The 20,498-nt window shown below is 55.6% G+C and overlaps 7 protein-coding genes across 7 annotated transcripts; 4 read left to right on the top strand and 3 right to left on the bottom strand.

The window, feature by feature from the left end:
• Nucleotides 1–2,471: 2,471 nt before the first annotated feature.
• Nucleotides 2,472–4,572, top strand: ain1 (alpha-actinin; the record flags this gene model as incomplete). Its single annotated transcript, XM_071066340.1, has 3 exons — nt 2,472–2,597; nt 2,683–3,662; nt 3,723–4,572. The coding sequence occupies 3 exons, from the start codon at nt 2,472–2,474 to the stop codon at nt 4,570–4,572; spliced, it is 1,956 nt and encodes a 651-aa protein (XP_070922441.1).
• A 586-nt stretch (nt 4,573–5,158) lies between these two features.
• On the bottom strand, nt 5,159–7,761 carry MFIFM68171_10922 (uncharacterized protein; the record flags this gene model as incomplete). The annotated part of the gene is made up of 2 exons (XM_071066341.1): nt 5,159–5,347; nt 5,530–7,761. The coding sequence occupies 2 exons, from the start codon at nt 7,759–7,761 to the stop codon at nt 5,159–5,161; spliced, it is 2,421 nt and encodes an 806-aa protein (XP_070922442.1).
• A 1,340-nt stretch (nt 7,762–9,101) lies between these two features.
• ATG15 (Putative lipase atg15) lies at nt 9,102–11,203 on the top strand (the record flags this gene model as incomplete). Its single annotated transcript, XM_071066342.1, has 4 exons — nt 9,102–9,311; nt 9,378–10,645; nt 10,706–10,801; nt 10,867–11,203. 4 exons carry the CDS (start codon nt 9,102–9,104, stop codon nt 11,201–11,203), a joined length of 1,911 nt encoding a protein of 636 aa, XP_070922443.1.
• Nucleotides 11,204–11,860: 657 nt separating this feature from the next.
• Nucleotides 11,861–14,645, top strand: MFIFM68171_10924 (uncharacterized protein; the record flags this gene model as incomplete). The annotated part of the gene is made up of 2 exons (XM_071066343.1): nt 11,861–11,941; nt 12,036–14,645. 2 exons carry the CDS (start codon nt 11,861–11,863, stop codon nt 14,643–14,645), a joined length of 2,691 nt encoding a protein of 896 aa, XP_070922444.1.
• An 80-nt stretch (nt 14,646–14,725) lies between these two features.
• On the bottom strand, nt 14,726–15,698 carry MFIFM68171_10925 (uncharacterized protein; the record flags this gene model as incomplete). Its single annotated transcript, XM_071066344.1, has 2 exons — nt 14,726–15,456; nt 15,530–15,698. 2 exons carry the CDS (start codon nt 15,696–15,698, stop codon nt 14,726–14,728), a joined length of 900 nt encoding a protein of 299 aa, XP_070922445.1.
• A 760-nt stretch (nt 15,699–16,458) lies between these two features.
• Nucleotides 16,459–17,239, top strand: RER1 (retention in endoplasmic reticulum protein 1; the record flags this gene model as incomplete). The annotated part of the gene is made up of 4 exons (XM_071066345.1): nt 16,459–16,527; nt 16,587–16,704; nt 16,772–17,071; nt 17,154–17,239. 4 exons carry the CDS (start codon nt 16,459–16,461, stop codon nt 17,237–17,239), a joined length of 573 nt encoding a protein of 190 aa, XP_070922446.1.
• Nucleotides 17,240–18,431: 1,192 nt separating this feature from the next.
• Nucleotides 18,432–19,716, bottom strand: MMT2 (mitochondrial metal transporter; the record flags this gene model as incomplete). Its single annotated transcript, XM_071066346.1, has 2 exons — nt 18,432–19,036; nt 19,137–19,716. The coding sequence occupies 2 exons, from the start codon at nt 19,714–19,716 to the stop codon at nt 18,432–18,434; spliced, it is 1,185 nt and encodes a 394-aa protein (XP_070922447.1).
• Nucleotides 19,717–20,498: the final 782 nt, after the last annotated feature.

The raw sequence follows: 20,498 nt of genomic DNA on the forward strand, positions 1-20,498 counted from the left end.
TACTTCACCGCCTTCCTGTAGCAGCAAGTGTATTATCCTGTTATTGGCCAGCTGCCGTCTCTACTCGGTCCCTGGCAGGCCGGGGTACTTGTGCCGAGCCGCATCAAGCACCAGCGCCAACAAATGTCTACTCCACATTATTATCTTGTCAATACTGTACATTTCGGATTAAAGTGCGCTTTAACGTTAACGGTCTTTGTACTCTAGTCAAGGTAATCGTTATAATCACTAGAGGAATAGCAACACAATGCTAGTTAGACATCAAATTCATGTTTACATAGAGCTCACAGGTACATTCTCGGTAGAAAGAAATAAGTTGTGTGACTGCAAAGTGCCTGTTCATACAATATGCAAAACCAAAAAAAGAGTCCCTTGATTTGGGAGGGAGCAATCAGAACCTTGGCATTGTAGGTAAAGGGTGAACTTCTGGGGAAAACTTGAATTTCTTGAACCTAGAAGGAAGCGATAGGGGAATGCCCCGAACGCAGTTCGATCCGCAAAGACTGGCTTGGCAATGGCGTTGTAGGCGACGCTGGCCCGGAGATCAGCGAAGACCATGGTGGGCGTCGCGTTCGTGTTGTCGCCAGCCTTTGATCCCTCCTAGAGCCTTGCGCCATCTAAATCTATCATGGCAATGCTGCAACTGACCTGTGCAAGACGTTCGTCAGGCGCGGGGGTATTTAGGGTACGATGGATCTCGGCGTGTATGGATTAATGGGAGGCGTTGACCGGACGTTTCCAGAAGAGAGGTAGGAGAGTATTTCCCAAATTAGGCTTGGATTCTTCCATGGTGGTATCGGCTTCATGGTAAGCGATCATGAGAATTGTGAAGGCCATGGAGAACGACAAAAGTACTGTGGACAGTTTCAATGGCGGTTTTGCTAGCGTCTTTATTTTGGGGGGTGATCGAGGGGGAAAAAGAGGGCTAGCTCTACAAGATACGTTACAATCGTGTAATCCCCTAGTTTGAGCAGTTAGTGGGATTCAAGGGGGTTTGGGGGAAAGTGAAATAATGATTTGACGAGCAAAAGTGTCACGCCAGGATACCTTCCGTATCCTGATGGGTGCTGGCAGCGCAGTACAAATTCTTCATGAAGCGATGGTATTACAGCCCATGAGTGTCGCTATTAGCAGACGATGCGAGTGCCCAGTGTTATTTTCCGAGACCTCACATCACAGAGGCGTAGCAAAGAAAGCGTTCGGAGAAATCCGTAGTGCAGTCGTCCATTATCCCCTTGTAACTCAAGTTGAGCGGGCTTGGCTCGGGAAGACTCCTATGAAGAGTCTAAAACGTTTTGCAGAAGTCCGAGAGGGTTGGACACGATCTTTTGCCAATGTGCCTTATAGTATTAGTGTCCAAGGTACCACCATAGTTTTATGGACATCATGCTAATTGTCTATGGTTAGGGGGGCTATTGATAAATGTGCAACCTTGTCCCTTTGAATCCCCGACAACGGGTGCCTACATAGACCAGAGAGCGTGTTATGGAAAGGTGAGGTACTTCCGGGAGACCTATCCGGTTGCATCCGGTTCTGCTTGCTGGATCATCCTTAAGGTTTAGCTGACTTGAGAAGGCGTCTGCTTCAAACCCTGATTTCTCTTTCTGGAAACCACTTGAGTGTCGCAGGTGGCATCAACTTGGCTAGTTCCACCAGATCGATGTACTGGAACACCAATCTCATGGACTTCCGAGCCGACCAAGACATTCGAGCCGGCCTGCGCCGCAATATCTTTGCCATTAAGATATGTTAGGTGAGATGCACGCCAGCGGTCGTTGAATCCGATCCCGTCGGGTTGCATGGACATTCCGGTCGAAAGCCCGGAGACCACTACAACGGATGGGCAAAATATCCTTACATGCTTAAGAAACTGCTGCTGAGGCTAATTTATCAAACCATCGCTGCAAGGGCGGAAGGGTTTGAACTGGCGGAACTACGAGCCCAAGGCATAACAACAGGCTGCTTGATCTACAGGCTGTAGCTGCCTGAAACCCGTCGAATCGAGAGCACCCACGCCGTGGTCCGGTAATATAAACCGAAGGCGGGCCCGACGTTGGCTTCGTGGTGGAAAGGATGTCGGTGCATGCCCAGAAGTGATTTCTTGGGATGCAAATGAGCCCTTTCGTCCGCCGCACGATTCCAGGCCGGTCGAGCATTCTGCTCTCTGATTTACGAGGAACGAGAGGTCAGGAAGGGGTGCTGTCGGACCAATTAAACTGAGACCCGACTTATCGATATCGGCTGCTGCAGCCGAGGCCGCTATTGGCACAGTCTGGCTGCCGCCGAGCGGGGCTGGGCCGTCGACTATCCCAGGGATGCACGCGAAGATTATTGGAAAGTCACACAATGTGACCACCAGAAACTACCGCGCCCCTAGCAAATGGAGGCGCCTCAACCAAGCAACGTCAGAAGTTCAGATCGTTAAAGGCCCGATCTGGATAGAAATTCCGCAGCCGGCCCTCTTCAACAAAATGGCCTATGCCGAGCAGCAGCGGTGGATCACGGTCCAGCAAAAGACGTTTACGAAATGGCTGAACACGAAGCTGGAGGTCAGGAATCTAGAGGTCAAGGACCTGGTGCAGGATCTAAGTGACGGCGTACGTAAATTTCTGTTCGAAACCGAGCTGGGATCCCCGCCGGCACGTCGGCTTGCTAATGTCGCCCTGATTATCTCCTGCCCAGGTCCTGCTCATCCACCTACTCGAATGCCTCTCGGGTGAATCGCTCGGTCGCTATGCCGCCAAACCCAAGCTGCGCGTGCAGCGCTTCGAGAATGCGAACCTCGCACTCAACTTTATCAAGCTACGTGGAATACAGATGACCAATATCGGTGCCGAGGACGTGGTGGACGGGAACCGAAAGATCATCCTGGGCCTGATATGGACCCTCATTCTACGCTTCACCATCAATGACATCAACGAGGAGGGCATGACAGCCAAGGAGGGCTTACTATTGTGGTGCCAGCGAAAAACGGCGTGCTATGACGAGGTGGACGTGCGCGACTTCAGTGGCAGCTGGAACGACGGGCTCGCTTTTTGTGCCCTGCTCGACATCCACCGCCCGGACCTGATTGACTACGAGGCGCTCGACAAGTCGGACCACCGCGGCAACATGCAGATGGCATTCGATATCGCTCACAGGGAAATCGGCATCCCCAAGCTGCTCGATGTTGAGGACGTGTGTGACGTGGCAAAGCCTGACGAGCGCAGTTTGATGACATACATCGCCTATTGGTTCCATGCTTTTTCACAGATGGAGAAGGTCGAGAACGCGGGCCGTCGTGTTGAGAAGTTTGTCAACAACATGCGGGGCGCTTGGGACATGCAGAGCGCCTATGAGCGGAGGATGGCGGCGCTGCTCAAGGCGATTCGCGAGCAGATGGAAAGCTGGCAACTCGCGACCTTTGAGGGGACCTATGCAGACGCCAAGGCGCAAGCTGGTGAGTTTGCATCGTACAAGAGGGGACTGAAGCGGGAGTGGGTGGCCGAGAAGAGCGAGCTGGCGACCCTATTGGGCAACATCAAAACCAAGCTGGGCACGTACCGGTTGCGACCATATGATCCGCCGGCGGAGCTGAGGTTGGAGGTGCTGGACAAGGAATGGAGCAACCTGACCAAGGCCGAGATGAATCGGGGTCAGCTGATCAATGAGACCATAAGGGAGTAGGTTGACTCGCCAGATAACCGAAGGAGACCGGGATGGAAAACTGACAGCCGACACAGCATCAAAAATGCCCTACGGAAATCCTTCGCTGACAAGGCGAACGACTTTGCCCTGGCGCTCAACACGATACAACTAGCCATTTCAGGCCTGGAAGGCGACGTTGAAGACCAACTACACCACGTGCGGAAGCTCTCAGACAATCTGCCCCCCTTGGATGCCTTCCTTAAGACCATCGAAGCCGTTGACGCCAAATGCCAAGAAGCGAACATTGAAGAAAACGACTTCACCACGTACACGTACGATGAGCTTTGCTACGAGCTGTCGCTGGTCAAGTCTTCCGTCTCCAAAAAACTCTCTTTTCTCGAGAATCAGATGGTGGCGCGTGACATGACCAACCTCACGCCCATCCAGCTGGAAGAGTTCGAGTCTGTCTTCCGGCACTTTGACCGCGACGACTCGAATAGCCTGTCCGAGCTGGAATTCAGCGCGGCGCTGGCCTCCTTAGGCTTGATCTTCTCCGAGGACGAGATGCATGAGTACTTCGTCGCTACCTCCAACGGACGCGATCGTGTTACGTTTGAGCAGTTTATCCGCTTCATGGTGGAGGTGACTGAGGACCAGAACACGGCCGAACAGGTCTTCCAGAGCTTCAGGGAGGTCGCCGACGGGAAGCCGTACGTGACCGAGATGGACCTGCGGCACTCACTTGTCCCCGACGACGTTATCGAGAAGTTGGTGGAGATAATGCCTTCCCACAGTGGGCCGGATATGCAGTCCGACCGGGGACAGCCGCAGTTTGACTACATCGCGTTCATGGATAAACTAATTGGCGAGGGAGAGTCAGGGACTATTAGTGGGAGGGTTAGTCCGGCAAAACAGACAGCAGGGGGGATGAATGGCGCGCATTGAGGTGGATGGCTTGAGCTTATCCAGCGGCTCTTGATCAGTATCAGAGCGGTACGTTCGTTTTCGTATTTCCTTTTTCTTTCTGTCTTTTATCTATTTCTCTTTAATAGTTGTGTTAGCATAGCGTGGATAGTCCCGGGGTTCCAACCACATCATTGTTGTTGATTGCTGGGAGAGGGACCCTCTTCTCAACATATTACCCTTTGACAGGTTGGCCGATATATTTTTATACTTATATTATCCGTTGATGTTGACTGGATACAGGATGCTGCTTGGGTTGGTAGATATAAACTGATAAATCTCCGTGCATCAGCGATACCGCCTCTTACGTTCGATCAGGCAATCCGCCACAGCAAAACGGGTTTGGAGTATTGATAGTATGCGCCTCTAGCTATCCAGTGAACATGTCAACAAATGCACTGCTGTCTATTTGGCCCGCAAGACCCATGGAAACCAGCCGATTGACATTACTGAGTACCCAGCCCATGCCCACTAGTCCATCTATATCTATAAGCACCCAATAACGTGACACCTACGCGAAATCCCTGAATCCTACATAACTGAGACGACCGCTCGCTCGAAGCAACTCCTACCCCTGCTCCTTGAACGCACCCATGTCCTTCAGCGCCCCCGCAAGCCGCTTGTAATCTTTCAGCAACTCAAACACCTCGCCTACTTTCAAGTCGGCGGCATTTTGCATCTCCATGAAGTGTTTGACAGGCGGGTTGATTTTCGGGGTTTCCCTTGGCGGAAGTACCGCGGCAAGATCTGGGAAGGCCTGCATATCGTATTGTTAATATTTCTCCTTCTATTCTCGGTCACGTTATATCATATAATCATGAAAGACAAGTATGAAAATAAGAAAAAAAAAAAAAAAAATTGGGGCTGGGGGGGTTTGAAGAGAGAGGAAAGAAGAGGAAAACGGAACGGCTAAGTAGAGTAGGAAAAAGAAAACCATACCGTTGCCAAATCACCACCCTCCGCCACTCCGCCCTTATTCGTTCCAGTCCCATCCTTCACTGGCGGCGTAGGTGCTCTAACCGGAGTAGCCTGAGTCGGAGCCGAAGACCGGCCAAACCCCCTAAACCCCCCAATCCCCGCCGACAACCTCGCCATGGGATTCAATGAATTCCCCAAACTCCGCATCGAGTCCATAATTTGCGGACTGGTAACGATAGGCGACGACCCTGTCGCAATAGCCGTCGTACCCGTCCCACCCGCCGCAGTCATGTTCGTATCAACCCTCTGTCTCTCCTCCCCTCCCGGCCCTCCCCTCCTCGATCCCGCACTCCTCGTACTATCAGCGCTATGATCCCTCGACACCTTCCTCGCGCTCCCGGCGATAAAGCTTAACAGCGGCGGACGCTCCGTTTCCTCGGCCGTCGCCGGGCTGGGGCTGCGCATCGACAGCAGTGAGCTCGCCCCGCTTACTGAAGCAACATCCTCTTCTTCCTCCAGAGATTGCAGCTGGCCGCCTCCGGGAGGCGGGGGGCTGGTCCCGATCAGCTTCCGGGCATCATCAAGCGTCTTGGGAACAACGAGAGCAACGGGATCGCCGCTGCCGTCCTTGGTCACTAGCAGCGCGTCGGGCGCCCGCTCGCGCAGTTTACCCAGCAGGAACTTGTAACTGTCGCCGAGAGAGGTGCCTATCGTCTTAAGGCCCTGATCGGCTGTATTGAGGACGGCGTCGCTGGCGGCGTTGAGGGCCTGTGCAGGGGTGTTGACAAGTTCGCTCAGGCGGCGGGGCCCGCGGAGCTGGGCTCCGACGGTTGCGCGGAAGCCGGTGGAGGAAGGGGATTGCTTGAGGGTTGCGCCGAGGCTGGCGGCTGCTGCTGATCCTGAGGCGCTGGGACTCGGAGAAGCCGGGCTCGTCGAGGTGGGTGAGAAGGCTGGGGGAAAAGTCTCCCCTTTCTGAATTGGCGAAGCGTCCGGCGCTTTGAGGGGTCCGGTGGGCGTCTCGTCGGCGCGGAGGGTAGAGAGGTCGACTGTTTGGAGGAAGCTGATGGTGGCTTCAAGAGTCGTGAGGCAGTAGGCCGCTTCGCCTACGAGTTTCGGTTCCCAGCGGAAGCGCTGTATAAAGTTGACATCGCTGATGACGTTAAGATTCTCGGGCGGTAGTGTGATGAGGGTGTAGATGAGCATAGGCATGAGCTCATCGGCCGAGGAGGAGGGATGAAAGTGGGAGAGCGTATCAATAATGCTCTTGTGCGCCGCTTTGAGATGGTTCAATTTCCCTAGGGGGTACCTTGACTGGCTCATTAGTATCAATTCCTTCCGTGCCCCTTCTAGCCATTCCTTGACTTCTGCCTGCTTCTTAGCGGCGGCTTCCAGGTCGCTGTCAGCCGTGCCGAGCTCTACCCCGAGATCAGCCGGACCGATGCCGACCACTGCGAGAGCGGCTGTTTTGGACCGGAGCTTGGCGTCCTGCGCTTCGTCCTGTGTGCTCCGGTGGCGGTAGATCTTGTTGTAGATGCCTTCGCATAACCTCCTTTCGACGGCCTCCTCCAACAGACTCTTTTTCTGCTCCAGCGCTTTTCTCGCCTTCTTCCGGTCCGCATATTCTTCAGCGGTCAGCAGTTGCTGCTCTGAGTCACGTCTGGGCGGGGTAGCCTTGGGCTTCTCCTTGGTACCAAGTGAAGTAGCCTTCGTGCGTAATAGACTGGCTGCTGATGGACGTGACGAGAGCGGGGGCACTGACGGCTCCTCACGTCTCTGAAGAGTGGCCAGGCTGTCGACATGAGTTTGGATGTGTGACGAGGCCGTGGCATAGAAATCTTGGAAGAGACGAGAGAGGTTATCAATATTTGGCGGATGAGGGTGCACCTTGGCTGACAGGGTGTCGATGAAGCGATCCGTCAGACTGATTACCTCGATAGGGAGATCGTCCAGGTCGACCGAAGCTCGGGGGGGCTCTACAGTCTCCTCACTTATCCTGCTCTCGAACATATCTGGCGCCTCAGCCTCGGTTGCTAGCTTCACCTGGGTACCGGGCGCCGTTTGCTGCGGCAACCCAGCTGCGGCGGCAGGACCATTCTCAATGGTGTTTGCTCTTTTTGCACGCGTTGTCTTATCGGGGGACACGGAACGCTCGACTCGGAAAGATCGTACGGGCCGCAGCGGGCTCTGGCGATGCGCCGGATTTGTGGGGTTGGAGGCCATAGGGCTACCGCTCAAGCTCAAGCTGGCGAGCATTGCAACAGATTAGCATGGAGTATCGGAGAAAAAGAAGGAGCGCGACACAAAGCCTTCCGGATGCTCGATGCACTTGCAGCCCTAATGAATAAGTGCGGTCGCAATATTGGCTTGACCTTACCGGAGCTCGACACCAATGCATGAAGCGCCAGCTTATAATAATAGGGGATTTTGAAACCGCGGACCGGGCTGGCGATGGTAGCCAGGGGAGTCACACTGGCCGAGCGTTGAGACCCGTCAGCCGTTTGGATTATACCGACCGCAAGAAACAAGCCTTCAAACCGCAGATGCTTCACAATATCTAGAGACAAGGACGCCTAGTTGCGAGACACGTGCATTCTCTGAGCTCTCAATTGTTCCTTATCCTCGCGGTGTGGAACGGATTCTGGAGCTCTTTGACACCCGAAGATAGTGCGGGTTAGTCGACGCGCCTGAAATTGGAGCCTGTAGCATTGACACGTTCTAGTACAGAGAGTACTAACAGTTTACCGCCTTGGGAGCCGCGCACTTTTTGTGGTGGAATGAAGTTTCAGAGAAACAGAAAAACCTAGTGGCGATGAATCAAACGTTAGAGAGGCTCTATCTAGCGCGCCGTTGTCGTCGATCTTTTACTTTGCTCTGTCGATGGGCAAAGAACTCTTCCGGTTGGTAGGACAGTCCGTACCCGCTCGGCGCGGCCTGCAAGGTGCACGCTCGAAACGGGCCGGGGCCCTGAGTGTTGAGGCCAAGTCTGCAGGCGGCGTCAGGTCTCTGATTCGTCCTCAGCCCTGTCGATTAATCGGTTTACACTAAGGCGGTCTGGATGTTTAAAGCCAGATCCAGCTGGGGCCGAGTAGACGTCTGTTTGGATGGGAACAGTTCGGTGGGTTCAGTTTTGTAGAAGGGTTCAAGTTTGAGCCAATTTCTCGCAGTTACCAATGTAGCGGAAAATAACCCATGTTTGCAGGTCGGCACAAGAGTACGCAGCATCTTCAGGCACCTGCAACGCCTCAACAATTCCTCAGGCGGACATGTCATGTGGTGATGCTACCCAGACAAGCCGAGGGAAACTAGCGCGTGTTAGTGCTCCACCATTTACGGGGTAGCGCTGCTTGTTGAGCAGCTGAGTGAGTACAAGACCCACCCGCCTTGGTTATCAGTGACAGCACGCTCCGATAAGAGCCTTGTTGATTGGCAGTGGCGCTCCCTTCCGATCGGCAGCTCATCCGTCGTCATCTGAACGCCGGCACGGGACGGGCGGGGATCGATCTCTCTTCCCTTCAACTTCAAGCGCAGCATCTTATTCTCCTTTGATTTGATACGACTTTCCTCAACTATTCCCATATCGACATCAGCCTGGCATGTTGTTGAGGAGGAAGGAGGCGAGTGCGACGTGCACTTCTGCCGGCCGAGCCACTGCCCAACTGCTGTTGTCCTTCCTCGCCCTCGCTGCATCTCCCATCTCGGCGGCGGCGAACACCAGGCATGACGCGCAGGTTGCTCTCTCTCAGGAGCCTGCGCTGATAATACCTCTCATACCGGAACCCCCAGTACCCGCCGAACACACTTTCGTGAGTGGCCCCGTGATGTGCTCGCTGGCAAGAGCAGCTGCTGACCATTGACGCGTCATCCCACAGACCCTTCGACATATCTACCATCACGGCACTTACCAACACCCGCAACTCCATCGGAAAAAAGATGTAGTTCATCCCGATGCGCAGCTATGGTTAGCAGCCGAGGACGGTTTCGAGGCGCAGCGCATCGGTCCCCTGCGGGCGCGCAGCAACTCGCATCGAATACAACGACTGGTCGATCGGAGACCAAGCGTGGTAGACCCCATGGTCGCCCAGGCGCGGCAGCGCGGATTCGTTTCGGTTCTCTCACCATCTGCATGGACGATCGATGAGGTTCCGGGGCCGAATGTCACCGACAAGGACACTATCTTGACCTTGGCTTTGATGGCAGCGAATGCATATGTGGCAAAGCCGGGCGATGCAGACTGGGAGGAGGTTGGTGCACCCTTTAACCGGAGCGCTGACTTTGGGTGGGAAGGCGACGGGCTCCGTGGTCATGTGTTTGCCGACGAGACCAACTCGACCATCGTCATCGGCCTGAAGGGGACTTCGGTTGCCGTCTTTGACGGGGATGGCACTACCACGAACGACAAGATCAACGACAACCTGTTCTTCAGTTGCTGTTGCGCGCAACAAGGTCCATGGACCTGGCACCAGGTCTGTAACTGCGCGACAGGCACGTACACCTGCAACAACACGTGCGTCACACAAGCGCTGCGCGAGGAGAACAGATATTACCAGGCTGCCCGGGAGCTGTACGCCAACGTTACGGAGCTTTATCCCAACTCAAATGTTTGGGTTACGGGACATTCGCTAGGCGGAGCTGTCAGCTCTTTCATTGGCCTAACCTATGGCGTGCCGGTTGTAACATTCCAGGCGGTCCCCGAAGCGCTCGCCGCAGGAAGATTGGGCCTACCGGTCCCTCCAGGGGCGGACCCTGATGCGCCTCAGACCAGAGAATACACTGGCACCTTTCACTTTGGGCACACTGCCGACCCCATCTATATTGGCACCTGCAACGGGGCTACGGCGTCATGCTCTTTTGGAGGATACGCTCTGGAGACAGCCTGCCATACGGGTCGAGAGTGCGTTTATGACACAGTGGGCGACAAGGGCTGGCGCGTCGGTCTCGGAACCCACAAGATCCGGTCGGTCATCAATGATGTTATCCGGAAGTATGACACGGTCCCGGAATGCAAATTTACCCCTGAATGCAGGGATTGTGGCAACTGGAAGATGTATGAAAGCAACGGTACCGAAACCACCACGACGGCCAGCACGTCGACGTCGACTTCCAAGAGCCGCACCCGTACCGAAACTTGCAAGACGCCGTAAGACCTTTTCTTTCGTTTCTTGATTTCATTAACCGATAACTGACTGCGGAACTGCAGGGGTTGGTGGGGTTGCTTGGACGAAACGACAACCACTACTGGCACTCAGACATCGGCAGTTACGACTACGTCGTCTACCACGACGTGCCATACTCCGTAAGTTGACCCCTTCTTCCGATCAGTTTGCGCTCTCTTTATGCACTCTGCTAACCATTGTCAAGTGGGTGGTTCGGGTGCAAGGACAAGACGACAACAACGACAACAATAACAACAACAACGACTACCGTGACGTCGACGACGCCGTCGGCAACCAGCACAACGTGTGAAACTCCAGGTCGGTTCTGGGGATGCTACGACGAGACTACAACCGAATCTGTTGCTACGACAACGCAGGAGCATCAGACCATCACCTCCCCTCCAAGCATGCCCACCTCTATCCCGCCATCCCCAGCTCCCACCCAGGAGCCTCCAGAAAAGCCGCGGTGTATCGACCGGGCCTGGTACGGCATGTGCAGGGAATGGGAAGGCGGCGCTCCTGAACCCAAGGAGGACATGTAAGAAGACTGTAGGGCGTGTAATTTTTGGTTTATACTGGGTCTTACTCTACGGCGTACGGGGATATGTTCCAGGCTCATGGAGTTCGACAGATTCGGAGCAATGCTAGGGACTTGCATAAGACAGGGGGAGTTTTTCTTGCCAGGTTGAAAGGGTAACATAGCGATTTGCTACTGTCAGGAAATGCGGCACATAGCACTAGAATACATCAAATAACCAATACTCATGATAGAAGATTCGAGTCCCAAGTTCAAGGCTGCTGGGAGGCGTCGCTCCCCACTGCGGAGCGGATTGGCCCACTCATGTTGTTCCTTGTCAGCTTTCCAGTCGTTGCAGCGCAGCTCAGCCTGTCACTGCCCGGCCCCGTCTCTCGGCACCTTACCCATGTGCATACACTGTCGTATCCGGTCCACACGTTCACCATCGACTATGGAACCGAGTACGTTATCCGATCTGATTCCCTTCCTCGTCCTCATTTTGCAACTACAATCTTTTGAGTGATTTCCAACTCCGGTGTATAGTCCACAAGAGCACTGCGTTCCACGTAATAGTGGGGAGCGATCCCCTTCATTCCCTTACCCCGCGCTGTTGTTGCGACTCAAGGCCGGTCCCCTGCTGCTGCCCGAGCTTGAGTAACCAGATTGCCGGGTTCGGACGGTCATGGCAGACTCGCCGTCACGGCCGGGACCGGCACTGGCACCGGCACCGACACTCAACCTTGAGACAGAATTAACTTGCTCTGTGCGTCTATCCAGACGTCCTTCGTTTTTCCCTCGTCCTGCAGCGTCAGAACTACTCAGCTAACCTTGTTACTTTCTCATGATGCTCGTTCTAGATATGCACAGACCTCCTCTACAACCCCCTCACTCTCCTCGACTGCCTACACACCTTTTGCGGTGCCTGCCTAAAGGAATGGTTCCGCTTCCAGGCTGCGCGGGTGGAAGCCGCTCCCGGCCCGCCGCCTCCGCCCGAAACGGCGATATTCACCTGCCCCAGCTGTAGGGACAGGGTGAGAGACACCAGGCATGACCCGAGGGTTGCGACTTGGTTGGACATGTTTTTGGCGGTGAACCCGGATAAGGGGAAGAGCGCGGACGAGAAAAAGGAGATGGATGGCCGGTACAAAAAAGGAGAGAGGGTCATACCGAGGTTGAGGTTTATGGAAAGAACCGAGGAGCAGAGGAGGTTGGATGAGCAGGAGAGAAGGTTGTTAGAGGAGGTGCAGAGGATGAGTTTAAGGGAGGCTACGGAGACGGCGGTGGCGAGGGCGAGCGGAGGGAGGAGTAGCAGGGAAGGGAGTCGAGTTAGGGCTCCGGGTAGCAGGCCGAGGGCGCAGAGTGCCGCGCTTAGGAGTGCCGAGAGTTCGGCTGCGGATGGGAGGAGGAGGCGGAGGAGCGAGTCGAGACAGCGGTCTGCCATGGAGCAGGTTGCTGCAGCTGGGGCGCGGCAGGTGGAACACCAGTCTTCGTTGAGGTCACTGATCAGCGGCTCGGGTGGCTTGGATTCAAGGGATATCGAGCGGGAGATTGAAGACTTCGCTAGGCAAATCCAAGAAGAGGGACTTTTGGATGGCCTGGACTTGGATAATCTCGATTTGGAGAACAACGACGAACTGAGCCGGAAAATCACCGAGGCCTATCGGAGGCGCCACCGCGAGAGATCAAGACGGGATGGTGGCCGGAGAAGCAACGCCAGCGCGCATTCGCACCGGTCGGACGTGTCCGGGCGGCCTAGATCACGCACAGGAGAGGTGTCAAGGCCAACAAGCAGGCATACGGTGCACTCGAGGGCGCCAAGCGCCAGCAGCAACGAGGAGCGCGGACGGTATCCCCCTTCGAGTTCGGCTCTGCTCGAGGTCCAAGATGCATCCCGGAGACGAAGAACTCAAAGCGGCGGCCGTAGCGCCACGGCGCCCGTTGCTCCTACACAACCGGATGTCAACAGAATTGGGGCTCGCTCGCAAACGGACCTTACTCTGAGGTCGGGGACAGGCGACTCATCATTCGCGAGGCCAAGCATGGGCACCGATGCCAGGAGCTCCAGCTCACCTACGACCGTCACGGCTTCTGCTTCCCGCCAGGAGTCGCCAGACCTTTCTCCCACTTCAGGTCCCTTGAGTCCCGGCCTCCACTCGCAAGCGCTGCCGTCTACCCGAAGAACCCGCGTTCCGCTTTACAAAGAACCGCTAATCAATTGCAACACTTGCTCCAAGGAGCACATCGAGTACGAGCTCCATTTCAACTGCTCCCTCTGCCACAACGGCGAGTGGAACATCTGCCTCGACTGCTGGCGTCGCCGCAAAGGCTGCTTGCATTGGTTCGGCTTTGGGCAAGCAGCCTGGAACAGATGGGAGAAGCACAACTTCACCGGGCCACCAACCTCTCCTCCCCACATACTTACAGCAAACCGCTACCTTCCGCCCAAAACTATCCCAGGTGGCGCCGAAGGCCGCCGCACCCTCACAACCGAGAACCCGATAGACCGGCTCCAAAGCGGCACCTTCTGCTGCCGCTGTTCGGCCTGGGCAAACGACTGCTACTGGCGCTGCGACGTTTGCAATGAGGGCGAGTGGGGTTTTTGCAACGACTGCGTCAACCAAGGACGGTGCTGCAGTCACCCCTTACTAGCCGTTGCCTACCGACCGCCGCAGTCTTCCTCCTCCCCGGAGAGTAACCAGGACGCTCAAACAGAAACACCCCCGTCCAGCCCGGCCCTCCCGCCCGCTCGCCACCCGCTGCCAGTGCCCGCCAACTCCTCACCGATAGGCAGCTTCCAACCGCTCACGCCTACTGCACCCTGTGAGATCTGCCGTGGCCCTATCCCACCTTCGGATTCTCACTACCACTGCTACTCCTGCCCGTCCAAGTTGCTACGCCCGGACTCACAACCACAGCCGGGAGGTTATAACCTCTGTTTTCCCTGCTACAACACCCTCGTCTCTGATGGCACCATCGCTCCAGAGAACGGACCCGGCGGGTGGCGTCGCTGCCCACAGGGTCATCGGATGGTAGTAGTGGGGTATGTGACTGATCGCAACGATCATCGGAGGAGGAGGGTTGCCAGGGAGCAGGTCGGTGGATGGCGGCTCAAGATCAAAGCGCACGAGGGCGGGGCGCAGGTTTGTTCGTGGGTGGATGGGCACCAGAAGAAGATGGAGAAGCTGATGACAGTTGATGTCTCGATGTCTGTGGATGGGTTGGGGCTGGATAATGGTCGGATTCGGGGATTCGCGGAGGGATTTCCGCCTGATGGGGGCACGGGAATGAAAGCGGCGGCTGGATGGGGTTGGATTCCGGCCGTTGGGGTTGAGGATGAATTGATGTTTCCGAAGGGGGCGGAGATCGCGGAGGTGGAGGATGTTAATGGGGAGTGGTTTCATGGGTATTATATGGGGAATCGGGGGCTGTTTCCGGCACCGTATGTTAGGATCGTTGGGGGCAGGTAGAGATATCTTGTGGTTCTTGGGATAATGGCAGGAATGCATGAATATTATTTGTACTTTGCCTCGCCTACTACTAGTACACATTACTGATGGCTCCACTCGGGCTTCTTCTTCTCGGCGAATGCCTTCATGCCAATCTTTTGGTCCTGGCTGCCAAACAGGCTGTGGAAGACGCGGCGCTCATACTCGACGCCGTCCCGCAGCGGCAAGTCCTGGCTCTTGTTTACCACCTCCTTGGCCGCCTGCAAGGCAACCTTGGAGTAGCCCGCGATCGTCTCGGCTGTCTTGAGCGCGCCCTCCATGAGCGCCTCGTGGCTGGGGAACACGCGCGCAGCCACCCCCCATCGCTCGGCCTCCTCACCGCTGAACGATTTACCGGTCAGGATCAGCTCCATCGCCTTACTCTTGCCGATGGCTCGCGTCAGCCGCTGGCTGCCGCCGGCGCCCGGGATGGTGCCTAGCTTTATCTCGGGCTGGCCGAAGTTGGCCGTCGTCGTGCAGTAGATGATGTCGGCCATGAGGGCGAGCTCGCAGCCGCCGCCGAGGGCGTGGCCTGACACGGCGGCAATGAGGGGCTTCTTCAAGGCCGTCGTCAGGTCGGACCAGCTCTCGATGAACGAGGTGTTGTAGGCCTGGCTGAAGGTTAACGGGGCCATCTCCTTGATGTCGGCGCCGGCGGCGAAAGCCTTTTCGGAGCCCGTGAGGACGATGGCGGTGACGGTCGGGGAGGCTTGGAACTCGCGCAGGGCTGTATTAAGCTCAGCGATGAGCGGGGAGCAGAGGGCGTTAAGGGCCTTGGGCCGGTTTAGGGTTACTGGTGGGGGGATTAGTGAGTATACTGCGGTTTCTTCGGGAGAGCTCAATTGGGCCGTTGTGTGGTTAATCACCTTGACCAACACCCGGCCGAGGCTCCGACACTTGGATGTACTCGTAGCTGCGGCCGGCCGACGCAGAGAAGCTCCAGACGACCCTCGGGAAGTGCGCCGGCTGGAAGCGGGAAGCCACAGGCCGCAGGGTGCGGAGGGCGTTCAAACGGGCTGCTGCTGTTGTGTGCATTTTGCTTGTGATTGCGACAGAGGATACCGCGTTAAGGGACTGACAGCGCAAAACCTGTGAAGAATTGAGAGTGGTCTCGTTCTCTTCCCGGTTCTGCGACGTGGTGAAGGTCGGCCGGTGCAGCCCCACCGTCCTGCCGCCCTCCCGTAGGTTATCCTCGGCCCAAGACCCATGCCACTGCTCGTGGATGCTTCTCAAGGACCTGCGTGTACTGTACAAATATCACATCACGCCTTGTGGAGGAGGAAAACATTTACATGAAATAAAAATTGCACGCAAGACTTTAACATGGTATATTCGATGGCTCTCGGTAATTGCCGACCTCCTAAAGACACATCTCCAGAAGCCGTCGCAGATGGGAAGTGGTTCTCGGACGAGGGAGGTACAGTACATCGACATCTCGCAACACCGTTTCCGACCAACAACGTCACAGCATCCATCGCCAAGGGACTAAGAGACCAGGGGAAGGGTGAAGAGCTTGCGCCACAACTGCCCAACCGAGTGGACAACGGGGCTGCAAGGGTGTTGCATGTCTTGGCGGTAGGGGCGCCACATCCAAAATTCCCCCTAAACTCGTGGCTGAACAACTAACCAACTAACCCAGATCTTCCTGCCAACCGCCTCAAGCGAAAGAACGCGCAAGACAGCGGGCAAAAGTTATCTGCCACCTTCGATTCCCAGCACCCCTTGATTCCCCTACGCTGTCGCTTTTCAGCACGCTCAATACAACCGATTGATACGACACATATACCTCGTCGCGATGGATGTCCCAGACGAGCCGACGACGCCTTTTGGCACTTTCAGCGCGCAGACGAGCAAACTACAGAGGGTGCGGTTGCGACAAAGGACACTACGGCGTCGCGCCAGCCGTGGCTAACATGTTGGCAGCAATACCAAGCGCTCCTCGACCGGTCGACCCCTTTTGTCCTCTATCGGTGGATTGGCACGGGCGTGGGCCTGATGATTTTCTTCCTGCGCGTCTTCATCGCACAAGGCTGGTACATCGGTTAGTAGCCAAATTGCGCCCCGAGTCCTACAAAGACAATCCTGACCTTTTTCTGTCCCTCGCGTAGTCGCATACGCCCTCGGAATCTATCTGCTCAACCTCTTCCTCGCCTTCCTCCAGCCCAAGTTCGACCCGTCCAACGAGGCGCTCGACAATGATATGGAAGACGGCGCCATTGGCACGCTCCCGACCAAGCAGGACGAGGAGTTCCGGCCCTTCATCCGTCGCCTCCCGGAGTTCAAGTTCTGGCACTCGGCCACTCGCGCCGTCGCCATCTCGTTCGTGTGCAGCTGGTTTGAGGTATTCAATGTCCCGGTGTTCTGGCCCGTGCTGGTCATGTACTGGTTCATGCTCTTCATCCTTACAAGTGAGTGGCGGCCTCCCCCCATCCCCCCTCCTTTTTGGGTTGCGCTCCTGTGAAAAGATCAATGCTAATAGACTGCGTCCAGTGAGAAAGCAAATTCAGCACATGATCAAGTATCGCTATGTGCCCTTCACAATTGGCAAGGCGCGCTACACCAAGAACAGCTCGTGAGCCGACTGCTCGTTTGGCCATGGGCCACGACATTGTTTTTCGGCAGCGGCTGCTATTTCGGTCCTGCCGGTCTTGGGAAACACATGGGAACGGCATTTAAGCGATAGAAGGCGGTTTCTCTATGTATTATGACGCATGCTCGGAACTCATGACGGTCCTGTAAAAAGCTACGTATTCATTTTAATCCACTTGCAGCCGCAGCGCTGGGTTTTTGGGGTGGGCTCGGCGCAATCGTTGCCTTCAAATGGGAGGAGGACTTGTCATGGAGTTGCGGGTGGTGATGGTCAGGGCGGCGGGATGGCATGCAGGGGACATCGTTTGGTATAGGTAATAGACAGTGACAATTGACTTTGGAACCGTCCAGGCCATGAACACTCGGATCAAATAGCAATAATGAAGTACAAACAACAGACCAACATTAACCACACAACTAGGGTAACCCCGATGCTCAGCGCGCGGGCGCGGGTTTATACCTGAGAGGGGTGATTACTGTGTTGGAGAAAACTCTATTTTGTTCTCACGTTCAATACCAAGATTACCACACATATCTGGGTGGGAGACGGTTGTCATTATCATCATAATTGGTAATTTCTCGCGCTTCTTTTCCCTTCTTGTAATTCTTTTATTTCTTTTTATATGTGTGTAAAATTACAGTGCCACGTTTATGTGGGATATTGCGTTGGAAAATACCTTTTCTTCCCTGATCCCATTACCTTTTACTACATATTTACACGTGTGTGGGGTGAACTGTGCGAGACGCACAAGTCCTCAATTTCACAATTCCATACCCAGCTTTGATATCATATTTGGACAAATAGAAAAGGAGTGAAAGGAGCAGCAAAACAACGCAGATGTAACAGAGGGTACCGAAAGAAAATACTCCCGTCTAAAAAATAAATCATAGATTCTAGATTCTATAGTTAGGTAAACTCAGGGTAGGCTCTATCGGTAGAGCTCGAGGATAGAGACGTCGTGTGTCCCAGGGGGGGGTAGTGAGACACTTCTTCAGTCCGAAGTGAGACTTGCGGATAAATGTCCATATTTTGCACTAGACCTAGGGTGCCAACTGGCCCTGGGCTGTCCAAAGCAGGGGTATCAGGTTCAAGCATCTTCCTCCTTTGCAGATCAATGATGCTTGTGTGGTATCATATATTATGATAAGCCCAACACGCAATGCAATGTCATGCACTCCTCATTGCGACTTCTGGTGACTATGCGCATGCCCATTATCCTCCTCCTCGGGCTCTGGGCTCGTCTTTGGGCTCACATCGCCGGGAATGAACTCATCAAACCGATCTGGTACGGGCGCTGTCTTGGGCACGAACCGTACTCTTACCCGCCTGACCCCCCTCACCTTCGCCCCAACCCTTGTCCGCACCACCTCCTCCACCTCGCGCACATCCTCGACCGTCCACAGGTTCGGCACAGCCAGCTCTAGATCAACGAGATAATTCTGGCCCGACTTGACGCCCGTCACGTCGCGCAGGTCGACTTCGTGCCCCTGGGATATGCCCTCCATGCCCTTGGCCACCTGCTTCGAGACTGATTCCCGCACCTCTTCGTCGATGGACTTATCTGCGAGCTCGTACAGCGCTGAGAGGGTATTTGAGAGACCAGCGCGGATGACAAGCAGCGAAATAAACAGGCCTCCAACCGGATCCAACCAGGTGGCGTCGCGGAGGAAATTTGCGCCTAGGATGGCGAGGAGGGCGACGATGCCTGTGAGGGAATCGACACGGTGGTGGACGGCATTTGAGGCGAGGACCGAGGACTTGCGGTCGCGGGCTACTTTCATGGCTGGTGGGGAAACGGCAACGTTAACTGACTGTCGGAGGGCATAAAGAGGGGGGTTGAAAGGGGGAAAGCGAAAAGGGGCACGTGGGCATTGACGACTTACTCGCATGGTACAACCATTCCTTAACCGCCACGGTGCCTGCCGCTAGCCAGGCGGCGTGTAAACTCGGGGCTGCACCATGGCCGTGGCTGTGTCCGTGGTGGTGGTGGTGGCCGTGGCCATGACCGTGCTCCAACATGGCTGCTGCTGCCTCCGGGTCGAGCATGAAGTGGGCGTAGATGGACTCGCAGCTGCTGAAGCACATAAAGAGCCCCCCAAAAAGCAGCATGCCCGACACGCCCAGCGACCCTAGGCTCTCCACCTTGCCGAATCCCATGGGGAACCTCTCGGTCGGCGGGCGTAAGCTCCAGGACACGGTGGCTAGAGTAAGCACGTCGGATGCAAGATCAGTCAAGCTGTGCCATGCGTCGGCAATCATGGACTGCGAGTTGAAGGCATAGCCGCCTGCGCCTTTAGCGATGGCCATGCCCAGGTTGGAGTAGAGGCCAATGCGCGTGATGCGCACACCGGCGTCGTTTTTGTTCTGGGAAGTGAGGTAGACATTATCGTGATGGTGGTGGTGGTGGTGGTGGTGGTGGTGCGAATGGCCGGCGTGGCCTCGTGTCTGGGTTCCTGCCCCCATGATGTTGACGGCTAGAGCTTTTGTTCTTGCTGTTCCGGCTGCTGTTGTTACGGGAGGGAATGGAGATAACGATGACGACGACAACGACAACGACAACGTGGGATGTAATGAGCGACGTAACCGGTTTGTAAATGCCCGGCAGGCAGGGAATGTCTGATAGATGCGCACGGCTTCGAGATGTGGGTGATGTGTCCCCGGGCTAAATGGAGGCTGGCGGCTCCGTGCCCGTCTCGGTACGAGTTGTGACGCAGCAGGCGTCGCACACAGGCGCACCAGCACCTGCGGAGGCCCTGGGCATCGCCTACAACCCAGGGGAGGCATCAAAAACGAAGGATTAGAGTTGGGCCAAAGATACCTGTGCCTCAGGCGATCGGTAACTGGACAATGCTGAGCGATAACGGACGAGCGGCAGGGCAACAGATTGTCAACCTGCGCGCCGGCGTATGTGAACAATTCTGTATTTTTATGTCTTACCAATTCGGGAGAAAGGAAGACGAGACGGGATTGGCGGCCCAAGGTACTTCGGACAGGTTGGATTTCAAGGCACCAAAATTCCCAATTGAAGCTTGGAAACGCACACGCGTCACTCGCGGCTATAAAGCGGTAACTGCAACCGCAGTGGGCACACTCCCGTGCTCGAAACGCGACCTGCACCGCACCACTCTCCGCCGCCCTGCAGATGGAAGCGAGTGTAGACGCGGCAGAGGGCCCGGCACTACGAGAATGATGAGTCCCGGGACCGGGATAAGGATTGACAAGGGGTTGTGCACTGGCCAGCCGCT

The sequence above is a fragment of the Madurella fahalii genome, assembly GCF_045866475.1.
Source record: "Madurella fahalii IFM 68171 DNA, scaffold_6, whole genome shotgun sequence".
NCBI lineage: Eukaryota > Fungi > Ascomycota > Sordariomycetes > Sordariales > Madurella > Madurella fahalii.